This window comes from Amyelois transitella, chromosome 8 (genome assembly GCF_032362555.1).
Source record: "Amyelois transitella isolate CPQ chromosome 8, ilAmyTran1.1, whole genome shotgun sequence".
In the NCBI taxonomy this organism is placed as follows: domain Eukaryota; kingdom Metazoa; phylum Arthropoda; class Insecta; order Lepidoptera; family Pyralidae; genus Amyelois; species Amyelois transitella.
This window is the reverse complement of record NC_083511.1, coordinates 10,265,739-10,284,126: the sequence shown is the minus strand read 5'-3', so window position 1 is coordinate 10,284,126 and position 18,388 is coordinate 10,265,739. Positions and strand designations below refer to the sequence as shown.

At 36.6% G+C, this 18,388-nt stretch overlaps 1 protein-coding gene across 3 annotated transcripts in view; it reads left to right on the top strand.

Moving 5' to 3' along the window:
- LOC132902013 (max dimerization protein 1-like) overlaps nt 1-18,388 on the top strand; it is a 319,202-nt gene that overhangs the window by 237,761 nt on the left and 63,053 nt on the right. For all 3 annotated transcript variants that reach the window (XR_009656978.1, XM_060945574.1, XM_060945573.1), the window contains exon 4: nt 17,453-17,567. Coding sequence is in view for 2 of the 3 variants with exons in the window: in XM_060945574.1 (XP_060801557.1) it covers nt 17,453-17,567 (115 nt within the window). In the remaining variant the exon portion in view is untranslated. The remainder of the gene's footprint in view (nt 1-17,452; nt 17,568-18,388) is intronic.

Sequence of the window (18,388 nt, the reverse complement as noted above, 5' to 3'; positions counted from 1 at the left end):
TTGTCTTGAATGAACTTATTACCTGTAAGCGTATTTGAATAAAACATACATACATATGGTCACGTCTATATCCCTTGCGGGGTAGACAGAGCCACCAGTCTTGAAAAGACTGAATGGCCACGTTCAGCTGTTTGGCTTAATGATGAATTGTCTTGAATGAACTTATTACCTGTAAGCGTATTTGAATAAAACATACATACATATGGTCACGTCTATATCCCTTGCGGGGTAGACAGAGCCACCAGTCTTGAAAAGACTGAATGGCCACGTTCAGCTATTTGGCTTAGTGATAGAATAGAGAATTGATATTGATCATTGATTAAAAAGTTATTAAAATAAAACTTATAGGTATAATACGTAATTAAATGTTGCAATAAGTATTTTTATTTTTACATATACCTATACATATTTGTCAGTCTTTTCAAGATTTTCAATTTCAAATACAATTTTTTTACACAGAAGAAAATTAGAAAATTAGTTTCTTTCCCCCCAAGTTGCATGGCATGAAATTGTGACCCCCCCCCCCCCACAGCGGTGCATGTGCAGTGAAGGGCGCTCGCATATGCAATTTGTATGCAAACAGGTTGGAGGTCGCATGAGTCACGCGACACGCTATTTGTTACGAGGCGAAAATTAAAAGTGTTATACATACATACGTAAAGTCATTGTATAGTAATTGCGATCCTTTTTTTTAGGCGATGGGCTAGCAACCTGTCACTATTTGGATCTCAATTCCATCATTAAGCCTAGCAGCTGAACGTGGCCATGCAGTCTTTTCGGGACTATTGGCTCTGTCTACCCCGTAAGGGATATAGACGTGACTATATGTATGTATGTATAGTCACGTCTATATCCCTGGCGGGGTAGACAAAGCAAACTTTTTTGAAAAGACTGTTTATTTAGCTGTTAACGATAGAATTGAGATTCACAAAGTGACCGGTTGCTAGCCCATCGCCTTGAAAAAGAATCGCAAGTTTTATAAGCCTATCCCTTAGTCGCCTTTTACGATTATCCATGAGAAAGAGATGGAGCGGTCCTATTCTTTTTTGTTTTGAACAGCGATTCACTAAACGAACCTTTTGATTCGTTTTGTCGTGTAAAATAAAACTATTTTTGTTGAAAGCCATCTATATTAATACAGATCTATGAAAAATATAAGAAATATAATACCGGCTGAAAAAATCTCACGAGCTCTTATAAAACCGCGCTTTTTTGCTAGTAACATAAAAAGCCTTACTGGACTATGGGTACACATCCAGTTAACTGAATTTGCAAATTTCCTAAAATAAATCGCTCAATATAAGATATAGTCTCTGACTATCCCTACGAGAAAGAGGCGTGATTGGAATTAAATTAAGCTCTTATTGGCTTATATATCGATTACGCAAAACATTTTCCGTTAGCTCCATTACAAATTATAATCCGTATTTTTCCACAAGTGCCTTGTGGTTCCCGGTACTTTAAAAATAAAAATAGAATCACTCCATGTCGTTCCCATGGATGTCGTAAAAGGCGACTAAGGGATAGGCTTATTAACTTGGATACTTCTTTTAGGCGATGGGCTAGCAAATCTGTCACTATTTGAATCTCAATTCTAGCATTGAGCCAAACAGCTGAACATGGTATTTTCGGTTTTTTCGTGGCTCTGTCTAACCCGCAAGGGATAAAGACGTGATGATATGTATGTATGTTTTTCCACAAACTCGCCCTCGGACCTAATGGCCGTTGGTTATCGCCGCATCTTTACAGCAGATAGGGAATACGTACAAATTGTTAATTAAACCCCATCAATTCCAAGTCCGGCCCATTAATACGCAAATACCCGGACATTCCGTGTCGCCCGCACAGAGTACAGGAGCAGAGACAAAGCTCTTTACAGCCATTAAAAGATTCATCGAATCTCAAAATTGTGATTCGATTTTGTTAATTTTGTGGCAACAGTTTTTTTTTTATTAATGCAAAATATCACCTTTTGGAACTTTGAAATTGAATAATTATCTCTCTTTATCTACGAGGGTGGTTTGAAAAGTTCTCGGCCTAACCTAGATTTGAGGGTAGAATAAAAATAAGAATATACTCATTCGATAGATTGATTCTTTATTTACAAGTGTGTTAAATTTCATTTTGATAGGTTGTGTGATTATTTTTTTACGATTTTTTGTTTGAGCTAATCTGACTCTCTACCGGAAAAATGGAAAAAACCGAAGTAAGAGCCGTTATTAAATATTTCGTCAAAAAAATATTACACCAAATTAAGGAAGACATGGATAACACTTTAGGTGAATCTGCGCCTTCGTATTCGACGATAAAAAAGTGGGTAGCTTTATTTAAACAAGGCAGAGAAAGCGTCGAAGATGACCATAGGAGCGGAAGGCCTTCAACGTCCACCACGCCAGAAATGATCGATAAAATCCATAAAATGGTTTAAGACGACCGCAGATTAAAAGTGCGAGAGATAAGTGACACTATAGGGATCTCAACCGAGCGGGTATTTAATATTTTAACCAATGAACTTGGAATGAAAAAGGTTTCGGCAAGATGGGTGCCGCGTTTGCTGACCGCCGAACAAAAACTCAACAGAGTTGAAATTTCAAGTGAGATTCTGGCCTTGTTTAGGTCAAATACCGCCGATTTTTTGAGAAGATTTGTTACCACCGATGAAACTTGGATACATCATTATATTCCTGAAACAAAAGAACAATCAAAACAGTGGAAACATAGAGGTTCTCCGCCTCCAAAGAAGGCCAAGGCGATAAAGTCTGCAGGAAAAGTGATGGCATCCGTGTTTTGGGATTACAAGGGAATAATTTTTATTGACTACCTTCCGAAAGGACAAACTATTACAGGCCCATTCTATGCTAACTAAATAAGCAGAAAAAATCCGTGAAAAACGCCCGGAATTGGCGAAAAAAAAAATCCTTTTTCATCAGGATAATGCACCAGTGCACAAGTCAGTTGTTGCAATGGCTAAACTCCATGAACTGCGTTTTTTAGTATTGAACCATCACCATTATTCACCGGATTTAGCACCATCAGACTATTATCTGTTCCCTAATTTGAAAAAACACCTGGCTGGAAAGAAATTTTCCACAAATGAAGAGGTCATAGCTGAGGCGGAACGTTTTTTTCGACGAGTTGGAAGAATCGGCCTATAAGAGTGGCATAGAAGCCCTAGAATATAGATTAAATAAGTGTATTGAGACAAGAGGGGATTATGTAGAAAAATAAAAATATTTTTTTGTTTATATATCGTTGTTTTCTTAGACGGGCCGAGAATTTTTCAAACCACCCTCGTATTTCTAACAATTTGTTCTGTAGTGGGAATATTATTTCTAGTATCATTGGTATTGAACTTCATAAAAATAATGCTTAACAATAAATTTAAATGTATTTATTTATATATTTAATGGTGGATGTCATTGGGGGAGGCCTGTATTCAGCAGTGGATGTCCTATGGCTGAAATTATGATGAATATACTTATATGAAACAATATAATATGTATATTAAGATGGTTAACATTTAGAAAATAGTAAAAATGCTCGGGGTTATTTATTGCTTTTGCCACTAAATAAACTTTAATTCATTCATTCATATAGTCACGTCTATATCCCTTGCGGGGTAGACAGAGCCAAAAGTCTTGAAGAGACTGGTAGGCCACGTTCAGCTGTTTGGCTTTATGATAGAATTGAGATACAAATAGTGACAGGTTGCCAGCCCATCGCCTAAAACAAGAATCCCAAGTTTAAAAGCCTACCCCATTCATTCATGGCAAATGAGATGGAGTGGTCCTATTCTTTTTTTAAATAAACTTTGAATGCAATTTTTTTTTTAATTCGTTAGACTTTTACACAGCTTGTTCTCTCTTCGTGTGTAATCTATGTCCGCATCTCGTCCCGTCGCTTTCACAATTAATTCCCACCAATCCCGAATGCATATGAACGAACACGTAGTCGTCGGAATGGGCAGACACGGCCGGTTTACATGCCCCGGATAGTATGGGATGTTGGATAAATCGCGTTGGTACGTGTCTATATTTTTTATACGTCTGCGCGGAATAGAGTTGATGGTTGGTCCGCCATGATTGTATTTATTTATGTTTAGTGTGAGTATATTTTCTTATACGTTTATAATATAATACCTGTTTAGGGCAATTATGATCCAATTCTGCCTCATTCCAACAAATAATTATTTATTTAATTAAACACTGAATGAAGTACATAATATGCTATTCGTCTCAAACTTGGGCTGACGATGCCGCAATAATAAATAATTTCTAAGTCATGAATCAAGTCAGTTAATCATTAAGTCCGCCAATTGTGCTATACAATTGTATTTTGTGCAATATATTTTATATGCTAAATACTTACATACAAAATGACGGTTTCCTAGAGAGATAGGCAGAACATTTTTGTCACTTGCCACGATCCCATTACGAGTATGTAATTTTTTTTAATTTCATGAAAGGCTAGTCGCAAGTGAGAAAATGTTCTGTCTATCTCACACTAGTTCTTTAGTTTCTAAAGTAAGCTGGTCAAAGTCTGAATATTTAATTTTTTTTATCAGTAGTTCGATACGTCCTATGAACGACCTAGGCGAACGTATCTTGATCAAATTAAGGACGTCCTGGTAAAGGGTTTTCCCCTCCGGGAAAGAGGCGTGATTTTATGTCATATTTTGATGGGTAGGCAGAGACTACCTCTTTCCACTTGCCACGATCTCTGCATACTTCCTTCGCTTCATCCACATTCGTAACTCTCTTCATGAAAGCTCGGCGGTTTCGGGTACTTTTGACCTGACCCTTTACCAGGACGTCCTTAATTTGATCAAGATACGTTCGTCTAGGTCTTCCCACTCCGACCTTTCCCTCCACACTCTCCATGTATATCAGCTTAGTCAGATACCTACGATATCTATATTCCTGTCCCTAACTTCTGGTTTCCATCCCATTATTGTTTTCCAATCTCCATATGAGCCCGACTTGTCCAAACTTGTCACAGGCCGCGTCCATCGGACCCAATCTGTATGCTAAACGTCCCGAGGGTTGGTGCCTCATTTCCGTTTCCGGCATAGGGTGGGTGGTTCAAAATGTCCGAAAACGGGAATGGTTTTTATTTATTTTTATCTAGTTTTCGGTTTAAAAAATTATTACGGAATTAAAAATATAAAAAATTAAAATACTTAATTATTTAATCAATATGTGTGTGCCGTGTGGTTTCCGGCACCAATAAAAAAGAATAGGACCACTTCATCTCGTTCCCATGCATGTCGTAAAAGGCGACTAAGGGAAAGGCTTATAAACTTGGAATACTTCTTTTAGGCGATGGGCTAGCAACCTGTCTCTATTCGAATCTCAATTCTATCACTAAGCCAAATAGCTGAACGTGGCCTATCAGTCTTTTGAGGTCTGTTGGCTCTGTCTACCCCGGAAGGGATATGGACGAGATTATATGTATGTACGTACATATGTATCAATTTGTGTAAATAGGAACTTTATCATGAACCGTGTGGTTCCCGGCACCAATATAAAAAAATAATAGGACCACTCCAACACATGGATGTCGTAAAAGAATCATTAAGCCTTACAGCTGAACGTGGCCTATCAGTCTTCTCAGGACTATTGGCTCTGTCTACCCTGCAAGGGATATAAACGTGACGTGTATGTATAGAACTTTCTGCGAATAAGGTGTCCCGGGTTCGACCCTCATTTTCTCACAAAAAAGATGTCAAAGTCAAAAGATGGATGGATGGCAAAGAAACCTCCGTAAGCGGTATTTTGTTAATGAACTTGGTATTTGTACGAAATATGTTTTCATTTATTTACTACTAGCGGCCCGCCCCGGCTTCGCACGGGTGGACATATTTTTGTGTTTTATATTTTGAAATAAACAAAGAGTAAAAACAAATTTATGCATATGTCACTTTTGAAGGTCTATTCTATATTTGTGCCAAATTTTATCAAAATCGAACCAGTAGTTTTTGAGTTTATTCCACACAAACATACAAAAATACAAATCTTTCCTCTTTATTATTAGTGTGGACATGTTATTGTATGTATGCCGTGCGGTTTTCGGCATTTTCGAATAGAAACACACAATCCTACATCGTAGTATTTTCCCCGCCGACTTCAAAACCGTACTAACACACGTTTTACACATTGGAACACTCTTTTTATGGAGTGGATTAAAAAACTAAAGAAATTGAAGCTACGATCGTAGACGCGTAGCACTACAGTGCTACGAAAACTCGTAGCTTCGTAGCAGATGCTACGGATCGCTACAAATTGCTGTATTGTTTGAAATGTCAACGAATTTTTTTTTTGTTATTTGTATTTATATAACATTACTTTTCGTTTTCGAAGGGATAGGCAGAGATATATATTTACAATTAACTATCCCTACATACCCCTTTTCAAATACAGTACTCTTGACCTGACCTGCCACAAAAATCACTTTAATAAATGTAATCTATCATTTTGACATTACCGGGAATCAAACTTCGGACTTTTGATTCAAAATCATTTTACCATCACACCACAGAGGTCGATAGCTAGGTAAAATATAACACGTCAAAATAAAAATCATGAATAAAAGATACAATAAGTGATAATACATTGAAAAAGTTGCGTTAACTACTTAATTATGTACCTTCTTTGTAACACACGCAAGGACACCGCTTTCCGAATTGTCGGGTAATTATTGATGAGAATGAAAGTTTATTCTAGTACTAGCTTCCCCCCGCGACTCCGTCCGCGCGGATGTCGGCCTTCGCGTGGATGGTTTATTTCTCCATTTTGAGTAACTCTGATAATAACATCTTATAAATATCTATTGGACCAAAATACGGCAGTTTTCGATGTTTTAATAAGAGAAGATCGCTTAAATTGAAAAATTAAGATTTATTTTTTTTCTACATATTTTTCCAGGATAAAAAGTATCCCATTTTATGCCTAGGATAATTAAGGTATAATTATACCAAGTTTCATCGAAATCGAACCGTTTGTGTTCACGTGATGCCTGAACATACAGACAGACAGACAAAAAAATTTTAAATCACATATTTGGGTTTGGTATCGATCCAGTAACACCCCCTGCTATTAATTTTTTCAATATTTTCAATGTACAGAATTGACCCTTCTACAGATTTATTATATCTATATAGAATAGATGGGAGTGAAAGTTGGGTATGGCAAAAGAAGCACGAAAGCAGAATAAATGCAGTGGATGAGAGCGTTAAGAAGTATGATCGGTGTGACATTGAATGATCGGATAAGGAACAGCGTAATAAGGAAATGTTGTGATGTGGAAGAAGATGTAGTTACAGGAATAGAAAAGGGTATGTTAAGATGGTTTGGTCATGTGGAGAGGATGAAAGAAAACAGGTTGACTAAGCTGATATACAAGGAGAGTGTGGAGGGAAAGGTCGGAGTGGGAAGACCTAGACGAACGTATTTTGATCAAATTAAGGACGTCCTGGCAACGGGTCAGGTTAAGAGTACCCGAAACTGCCGAGCTTGCATGAAGAGAGTTATGAATGTGGATGAAGCGAAGGAAGTATGCAGAGATCGTGGCAAGTGGAAACATGTAGTCTCTGCCTACATTTTATTTATGGGACTACTTTTGTAAATTTTAAAATTATACATTAATTTATGACAAATCATAACTCTCCTTCAAAGTCGGCTAAAACTTAATAACACTAGAAGTAGCCAAAACTTGATAAAAGTAAAACAATAATGTTGCAAGTTGATGCCAAGTCAATCTTTGTCGTCCGTCCGTCCGCCGAGTTTGTCTGTTTTTGTTTTATTATCCCCGAAACTCGGGGGTCGCTGGCATATGTATTATTTTATTTGTTCTTTGTAAACATACGGGAATGTGTTTGGGTGTAATCAAATCAATATTTGTGAAATCCGGGTTATAAATAGTGTTTAAATGTTATTCTGTATTAAATAAACATACATATAATAACGTCGGTATCCCTTGCGGGGTAGACAGAGTCAGCAGACTGGAAAGACTGACAGGCCACATTCAGCTGTTAAACTTAGATAGATAGAAAAAATTCTTTATTGTACCATAAGAGTTGAACATTCAAAACAGCACAAAACAGACAGAGTTGAACTATACAAAGGCGGACTTTCGCTGATTCAAACTCAAACTTAATGATAGAATTAAGATGAGAACTTAATGATTGAATGATTACTAGCCCATCCAAAAAAATGAGAATCCCAAGTTTTTATGTATGTATTATGTGCCGTGTAGTTACCGGCACCAATGAAAAAAGAATAGGACCACTCCATCTCTTTCCCTTGTCGTAAAAGGCGACTACGGGATAGGCTTACAAACTTGGGATTCATTTTTTTAGGCGATGGGCTAGCAACCTGTCGCTATTTGAATCTCAATTCTATCATTAAGCCAAATAGCTGAACGTGGCCATTCAGTCTTTGTCAAGACTGTTGGCTCTGTCTACCCCGCAAGGGTTATAGACGTGATCAAGTTTTTATTAACACGCCACGTTTTTCAGAGGATTTTCTCCTGTATGTTCAGGCCGATCACTCAATCACAGCACAGCCACGGTCGGGTTGCTATGAACAAAGCGCTTATTACTTGTATTATTGACTTGTTACTTATTTTCCATGATGGAAACAATATATTTGTATTATTATATTCCTGTGAGATATATAATGTGACGTTACAAATTGTGTGTGCTTCGTGGAAATTACTTACAAGTCGATACAATCAAGGGTAAATTCTGTATGTATGTATGTAAATATAATTCAGGATTTTCGCTAATTTATGAATGTTCAAACAACATTAAATTGGATTTTTCGAACATGTTTCCATAAACTAAAACATTGGTTTGTTTTTTTTTTGTAAACTGTTAATAGCACATAAAAATAAATATATTTTATTTAAATACAAAACAGTCATTGAATTTTGGAGGATATGTAAAATGGCGGACTTATCCCAATAGCGATTTCTACCAGTCAACCAAAATTATAATTGTGTCATACACTTATAACAACATTCATTTTCAATAATAATAGTTTGTTCTTGACATGCAATTAACAAATTGATTTAATACGAGTATTCACATCTCAAACACTTTATACCTTATCCAATGAATGAATGAAAGTTATTGAATTCCATAATTAAATTTCATCAAAACGTTTTCAAATAGTATCTTAGATTATATTTCAAATTACATAACATATAATTATGCTACTCGTATCATTAAGCCCAACAGCTGAACGTGGCCTTTCAGTCTTTTGATGACTGGTGGCTCTGTCTACCCCGCAAGGGATATAAACGTGACCATATGTATGTACATATGTATGTAACATTAATGATGTATATATCGCCTGCGGGGTACACAGAGCCAATAGTCATCAAAAAACTGAAAGGCCACGTTGAGCTGTTAGGCCTAACGATAGCATTGAGATTCAAATAGTGACAGGATGCTAGCCCATCGCCTAAAAGATGAATCCCAACTTTATAACCCTACATTTTACGAAATACGTGGGAAAGAGAAGGAGTGGTCCTATTCTGTTTTTTTCCTATTGGTGCCGGGAACCACACGGCACAAAGCCAAAACTCTGTTTTTTAAACTTCCATTATCTGCCCGAACACTTTGACGGTTCATAAATCGTACGGGTGATAGGCAGGCCGGCAGTCATTACGCGATATCCAGTATCGGACAGGGCCCAATTTTGGTCTGATGACTTTTTTACGAGTTTTCTAAGTCCTGTCTAATTTACGATGTCGTAAACCGTACGCTGATAACAATGTCTTGCTGTTGAGGACCGCCGTCATATCGAGGAAGAAGGTTGTTTAATGTAGCAACAACTGTAGTGCAGTTTGTTACCGCTTCTTTTGCGCTGACGCCTTGGAAGCGGCAGTAAACTTAGTTTTAAGTAATTTATTTGACGTCAACCAATGTTGTGAAACCAAACGTTTTGACGATTATTAAGCGATGTGAAGTATCCTATAATAATGAATAAAAATTTTGAATTTGAATTTGACTCACGGATGTAAGAACAATCTAAGCCTAACCTAACTACTCTGGAGAGGAACCCAGGGTATGCCTTTGACCATTGATCCTGGATTGGGTGAGTCAGGTTTTTACACGAAGCAAGTCCCGTCTGACTTCCATAACCTTTACGGGAACCTAGCCCGTTTTGGATCAAATACGGTTACACATGCCCTGCCGTGTGGTTCCCGGCACCAATACAAAAAAGAATAGGACCACACCATCTCTTTCCCATGGATGTCGTAAAAGGCGATTAAGGGATAGGCTTACAAACTTGGGATTCTTTTTTAGGCGATGGGCTAGCAACCTGTCACTATTTGAATCTCAATTCTATCATTAAGCCAAATAGCTGAACGTGGCCATTCGATCTACCATTCAATCGACCATTCGATCGAGATTGTTGGCTCTGTCTACCCCACAAGGGATATGGACGTGACTATATGTATGTATGTATGTACGGTTACACATCCAATTGCCTGAATGTGCAGGTTTCCTCGCGATCTTTTCCCTCACCGCAAGAGCATCGTTTAGTATTCTAACTAATGTAGGTACATAACTTCGAAAACAGTCATTGGTATATGGCCGAGGTGGTATTCGAACCTTTGCCTTTTTGCGCATCACGCATTTTAACCGGCACCTTACCGATTCACCCAGCGACGCACTGATTCGACGACCGGGCCGCTAGTCTATGTACAAACTCGAGAAACCTAACATTTCAAAAACCATATCCAACAAAACCTTTGACTACGGCGGCCATATTGCAACACGTGTAAGGCTATTCATACACATATTTCGGAGACGCGACATGTCACACAAGTCGTCGCAACTTTAATAATTGCGAGCAGACGTATTGTTCGTGTCTTTAGGCGTTTTTCGACGAAAACGAGCAAACAAACTGACACTTTGAAGCTATAGTTATATGGTTCATTTTAAAATTTCAACGGCGAAAAATACATTTTGGATGACGCCTCGTAATTGGACGGTGTAGCGTGCTGCGTTGAAAAATCTCATTTCTTTTAATGCTTACACATCAGTCCTTATTCCGTGATATTTACTGTATGTGTGTTTGTGTATGTCTGTTTGTAAGCTTAACTTTAAAACAGATTGGAATAGAGAAGAGACTGTAGGATACAAACACGTCTTTATCTCTTACGGGGTAGACATACCCAACAGTCTTTTGAAAATGTTATGATCACGTGCGGCTGTATGGCTTAATGAAAGAACTGTGATTAAAAAGTGATGATTTGCTAGTTCATTGCCTAAAAGAAGAATTCACAAGTTTATAAGACATTCCCTTGATTTTTTCTTCGATATTGAAACATGCTTCCATGCTGGAAGCTGAGAACAAAAAAAGTAGCCTATATTAGGAATGTTTTGTTAAGATGTTATTATCAAAAACGATCCAATAAGAGAACATTATAAATATACATATAAACTTTATATTAAATTTGTAAATACAAATATATATACGGGACAAATTACACAGATTGAGTTAGCCTCGAAGTAATTTCGAGACTTGTGTTATACAACCTCAACGATACTGTATTTTGTAATAAGTACTTATACAGATAAACATACATAGAAAAAAAGATTAAATAATTTTTTTTATAAAAGAAATAAACACAACACATAACAGAAACACACAACATACATACATACTCAACCTTTAAATCAACTATATAAATATAAAATGTGCGTTCTTGTAAAAAAAATTCTTGAAAAGAAAATTCAAACAAAAATAACTTTTACGGTAAATAAATATAAACACCATTTAAGAAATACAAATAAAATAAAATTACCCACACCTAGAACTAAATATGGAAAGAGTGATATATTATATGAAGGAGCAAAAATGTTTAATGACCCACCTAAGGACTTAAAAAACATAAAATCTTTGACTTTGTTTAAAGGAAGACTTAAAAATTATATCTACACCAAAATTTTGTAAATTACTTAACTTTTTCGAAAACTACATTGTTTATTTGCGTCAATATTTTTACGAATTATTTATAAATTAGTTTTAGACTCATTATAAGTGAATTATTGTATTCTTTATGAGTAATAAATATCTATAAACCGATACATAAAATCACGCCTCTTTCCCGGAGGGGTAGACAGAGACTACCTCTTTCCACTTGCCACGATCTCTGCATATTTCCTTCGCTTCATCCACATTCATAACTCTCTTCATGCAAGCTCGGCGGTTTCGGGTACTTTTGACCTGACCCTTTACCAGGACGTCCTTAATTTGATCAAGATACGTTCGTCTAGGAACACACAAATAAAAGGCAATATAGTAGAAGTCAGGTTTCGACAGTCCATAATACGAAAAGCGGAGTTGTTTGCGACACTTTTATCTAGAAAATGCAATCGCGCAGAGACTTGGTGTCATCTGGCAATATCCCTCGGGAGACCTGCACATTTGCATACCGCGTGCGACATACCGCCACTATATTAGTTTCTAGTTTTAGGGACCGGACAACGGATGGAATTAATTCTGGTACTGGTACTAATACTGGTTTCATTAATTTCGCTTGACTTTGAGGTGATAGAAATATATACGCGGTCGGCACGAAAGTTGAAGAAAATTGTTCTCTGTGGATGCTACGCAGTAGTTTCTTTTTTTTTTGTATATGACAACATTGCTTCTGCGCGTCCCTGAAGTGTCAAATTGAAGGGGTCTACCTATTTAACGTGTGCTACACAAACTTATAACCTTTAGGTGGTAGAAAGAGGTTAACATCGCCAAGATTAGTTAGCTAGTTAAAAAAAATATGAGCTTCTTTGATGACTTTAACTATTGACGCGGGGAAAAAAAAGACAAAGTAACAAAACCGATTGACGAATTTTACTGAAAATATAAACACATCAAAATAAAGGATATTTGGAAATACCCACATTACCTAAAACATGGGTAACGTTAATACCACCTTGGAAATCTTTTGTATGCTTGCAACCTGTAACTATTTAAATGTGGTGGCTTTTCGGTATTTGCAAAACTGTTAGCTCTGTCTACCCCCCAAAGGTTACAGACGTGATTATGTGAATATATATACTAATGCCACCAACGTGGCGTCGGGTAACACAGATTTTGCTTTAATATACAGGTATTTGAACCATAAACAACTGAAATATTGCACAAGTTACTACGGTAGGTAACTCTCGCTAGTATATAGGAATCGGCTCGCACATAGCCCGACCATAATTTAGCCACTAAACCATATTACATTAGATTGTAACGTTCTACAGTTTCAGCACAAACGAAATGCTACCGCAAATTGTTGGTCGGGCCCTACCAATGTTTCCGGCGAGATCGCATCGAGAAAACATTATTTTTACGATAATATAAGAAATACTACTTTTTGATTCCGCTTATGTGCTGGAAAATGGCGCCAGGAAAGTACTTAAGTAAATTCTAAGATCGAAACTTATAGTGTACACCAATATTGCGGTAAAAACGATCGAAATTTTGTTGTGATCGGGGTGCTATAGGTGAATTTACAGACGTACATAAGAAATATGTATTGTCTTCCGTCTCCCTCTATCTCTTAAAAATGCGTTATTTAGGTTTTCAGTAAAAGCATAAGCATAAGGCTGTCTTAAATATGTGGCAAACATTTTTAGCGAATACTCTCCCGTTAGTTGGCGAGTATGATCCGAGCGAGCGAATTCTATTTTGTTCGTAAACGAGAACGTTTCGAGTTTCAATAGTACTGGCACAAATAAGCTTAGTTAGTCCGACAGAACGACAAACGTCCGGCCTCGTGTGAAACCGCCTTAGTTGGCTCTCTTTGGACATCTCCCTTACATTATATGCGATTTCAACTCGCCCCCATGAAATGGAATTTACTTACTGTATGATACTTTCAAAGTTTGTATGATAATGCTGTGTTTTGTTTGTGAGAAGTTCTGTTTAAAATATCTTTTGTTTGGTTTTTTTTTTTTTGGAATGTATAATTTTTATGTGTCATTATTGTTATCGTGTAAGAGTGATTTTGCATTCATTTTAATAATATGTGCACTAGACCACAACCTAGGACAAGACAAGTCAATCATTCACACGAAACGTAATTTTAGTATATGAAAATTTCTTCATTTACTATATATACTATTTATACATACTTCATACATATTCGCAGTCGCAAATAGACTAAAAGGTCAAGTTCAGCTGGATGACTTAGTGATTTAATCGAGGCTTAAAAATGACAAGTTGCATACAAAATATAAGGCGTTTTCTCATATCGTGACATAGAACATCGTTTCAGCAAAAATACGAGCTAAATGAAATACGTATATAACGAATACACTTCAAAGTTAAAGAGTGCAGTACTTGTCAGCGCTGTCTTTAAAAAAGTAATAGAATAACGCCTGAATTCGTGCCTGTATCGGCCACAAAGGAAGCCAGCACAATAGAGGTATTTAATAGACAGAGCCTGACAACATATTTTGTTCTCATCATCCTCATCTTACTGGTGTCTTGTCTGAGTTACATCATTGCGAATGAACTCTGGGCGATATCATTTTAGGAGCCATCGCACGAATCGACAGCAATTTAAATAAAAATATATAAAACATACAAAACGTTAATTGCGTAACGTTATTTACGCTATCGAAAACATATCATCAAAAGAAAGAGCACTTCAGTAGAAATACGAGCTGGAAATAGCACGAACAAAACGAATACACCTCAAAGTTAACGAGTGCAGTAATTGTCAGCGCTGTCTTTTAAAAAGTAAAAGAATAACGCCTGATTTCGTGCCTGTAACGGCCACAAAGGAAGCCAGCACAATAGAGGTATTTAAAAGACAGAGTCTGACAACATATTTTGTCCTCATCATCCTCATCTTACTGGTGTTTTGTCTGAGTTACATCATTGCGAATGAATCCTGGGCGACAACATACTAGGAGCTATCGCACGAATCGACAACAATTTAAATACATATAAATAAAACATACAAAACGTTAATTGTGTAACGTTATTTACGCTATCGAAAACATATCATCAAAAGAAAGAGCACTTCAGTAGAAATATGTATATAAATAAAACATACAAAACGTTAATTGTGTAACGTTATTAACGCTATCGAAAACATATCATCAAAAGGAAGAGCACTTCAGTAGAAATACAAGCTGGAAATAGCACGGACAAAACGAATACACCTCAAAGTTAACGAGTGCAGTAATTGTCAGCGCTGTCTTTTAAAAAGTAAAAGAATAACGCCTGAATTCGTGCCTGTATCGGCCACAAAGGAAGCCAGCACAATAGAGGTAATGGCGCGGGAATTGATATCGCCACCTTAGGTATTTATTTACATTTGCAACAATTTTTCGCTTTTGTCCGACAAATAGAAATATAAGTTTTGAAAATAAATAGCAGTTGTCTCTTTTATTTATTTTTTTATTTATTTAATGTAAACGGCCAAGTTGGAGCCTTACCTTTTTCTACCAGCCAAATAATTTATTATTATAATATAACTAGGCGTTTTTTTTTAATTTACACAATTTTTATTCCGCTTTGTCTTAGAGGAGTTATTGATCTTGTAACAATTCGCTTAACATGAAACACGAATTGTATTTTTTAACAACATACTTATTGTAATTTTATTTATATGAAGCAATGAATTTTTAATAATCCTTTTTGATTGCGTTACATATAAAAAGAACTGGGTAATTTTTCTATAATCTATACATGTAGTGTAATGCGCTAAAAGGCGAGTACTTCTTAGGTTAGGTTAAATTTTGCTAATAGTAGGTATGCTTAAAGAAATATGCCTAAAAAGTTATGCCAAATAATATTATGCGTAACAATTATTAGGCTAAACAAAGGTATGCCATGTAAAATTATGCTAATAGATAGAGAACCAAAAAATATATATATATGGTCACGTCTATATCCCTTGCGGGGTAGACAGAGCCAACAGTCTTGAAAAGACTGAATGGCTTTATGATAGAATTGAGATTCAAATAGTGACAGGTTGCTAGCCCATCGCCTAAAAAAGAATCCCAAGTTTGTAAGCTTATCCCTTAGTCACATTTTACGACATCCACGGGAAAGAGATGGAGTGGTCCTATTCTTTTTTGTATTCGTGCCGGGAACCACACGGCAGATATATATATATATTTATCGAAAAATGCAGTTGCTTTACAAAATCTTGATAATTGTTACTAAAAGCACCATTATCGCACTAATCTAACGTAACACTGTCCGCATGTCCCTCTCATAACTCTAAATGTTATTAGCAATGAGAGGACAGACAAACACACAACCTGATAATTGTGTTTGCTAGCATTAAACGAAATTACTACGAGTACCCTCGCTTTTTGTACCCTCCTTACGGTTTTTGTCGCAAGATACAAAGTTTTCGAGCCTTTTAGATAAGTTTCAGGTTCATATCCCAAGGGAATGCAAGTTTAGTTTGTTTTGTTGATTCAATTTTCGATAAGACATCTTGTTTTAATCATATGATTCTTTGTTAGAAATTTTGGCGTAAGCCCGTACGTAGGATATTATTTAATTATCTATTAATTGGTTTAAACAATATTGCATAAAAAATTACATACATACATATAGTCACGTCTATATCCCTTGCGGGGTAGACAGAGCCAACAATCTTGAAAAGACTGAATGGCCACGTTCAGCTTTTTGGCTTAATGATACAATTGAGATTGAAATAGTGACAGGTTGCTAGCCCATCGCCCAAAGAAGAATCCCAAGTTTGTAAGCATATCCCTTAGTCGCCTTTTACGACATCCATGGGAAAGAGATGGAGTGGTCCTATTCTTTTTTGTATTGGTGCCGGGAACCACACGGCACAAAAAATTACACACATACCTTTTAATTGAGGGCGTTTCAGTAGTACTTCTAATGTTCCAAAAAACTACGTACATGCACTCTTTATGTTAATTAATTGTAGTTCTTAGTACCGTGTCTTATCAGGCACCAGTAAAAAAAATATTTAACCACTCTATCCCTTTCCCATGGAGGTCGTAAAAGGCGACTAATGGATAAACTTGGGATTCTTTTTTAGGCTAGCAACCTCACTATTTGAATCTCAATTCTATCATTAAGCCAAATAGCTAAATGTATCAGTCCTTTCAGACTGTTGGCTCTGTTTACCCTGCAAGGGATTATGACATGACTATACTCGTATCTTCTTATATATAAAATTCTCGTGTCACAATGTTTGTCTCCGTACACCTCCGAAACGGCTTGACCGATTCTCATGAAACTTTGTGAGCATATTGAGTAGGTCTGAGAATCGACCAACATCTATTTTTCATACCCCTTAGTGATAAGGGTTGTCCACACTTAACATTTTTTTTTAACTAGAAATTACTTAAGAATTATTTATATGGCAAAACAACGTTTGCCGGGACAGCTAGTGTATATATATGTATTGTTAATTAAATAATATTGTACGTTTGTTACAGGCGAGCACATCTCAGAAGTTGCTTGGAGAAACTGAAGGACATGGTGCCCCTAGGACCAGAAGCATCACGACACACCACACTAGGTTTATTAACGAAAGCAAAAAGATTTATAAAGGTAACGTAGAGTTTTATTTATTCATTCGTGCCGTGTGGTTCTCGGCACCAATAAAAAAGGAATAGGACCACTCCATCTCGTTCTCATGGATGTCGTAAAAGGCGACTAAGGGATAGGCTTATAAACTTGGGATTCCTCTTTTAGGCGATGGGCTAGCAACCTGTCACTATTCGAATCTCAATTCTATCATTAAGCCAAACAGCTGAACGTGGCCTATCAGTCTTTTCAAGACTGTTGGCTCTGACTACCCCGTGAGGGATAAAGACGTGATCATATATGTATTTATGTATGTATGTTTATTTATTCTTCCTATGGTTCAATGAACCTATTAAAAAAAACTAGGATTTCGTCAACAAATATCCGCCGCCGCGCCGTTACATATTATTTTAAAATTGCAACGCTCAACAGGGTTCATATTGTACCTACTTGCAGTAACTGTAATTCAATTGAATATAATTTTAATAACTTATAACGTTAAGTGCCGTGTGGTTCTCGGCACCGATAGAAAAAAAAGAAATTGGACCAAAGCATCTCTTTCCCATGGATGTGGTAAAAGGCGACTAAGGGATAGGCTTATAAACTTGGGATTCTTCTTTTAGGCGATGGGCTAGCAACCCGTCACTATTTGAATCTCAATTCTGTCATTAAGCCAAGCATATTAACATGGCCTATCTGTATTTTCAAGACTATTCTCTCCCGCAAGGGGTATAAACCTGATTATATGATACGTATGTATGTAATGTATGTATACAAATTGGTTGATTAAAAAAAAAATACTGATTAATTTCACATTATTCCATAAATAACATACATACATATCA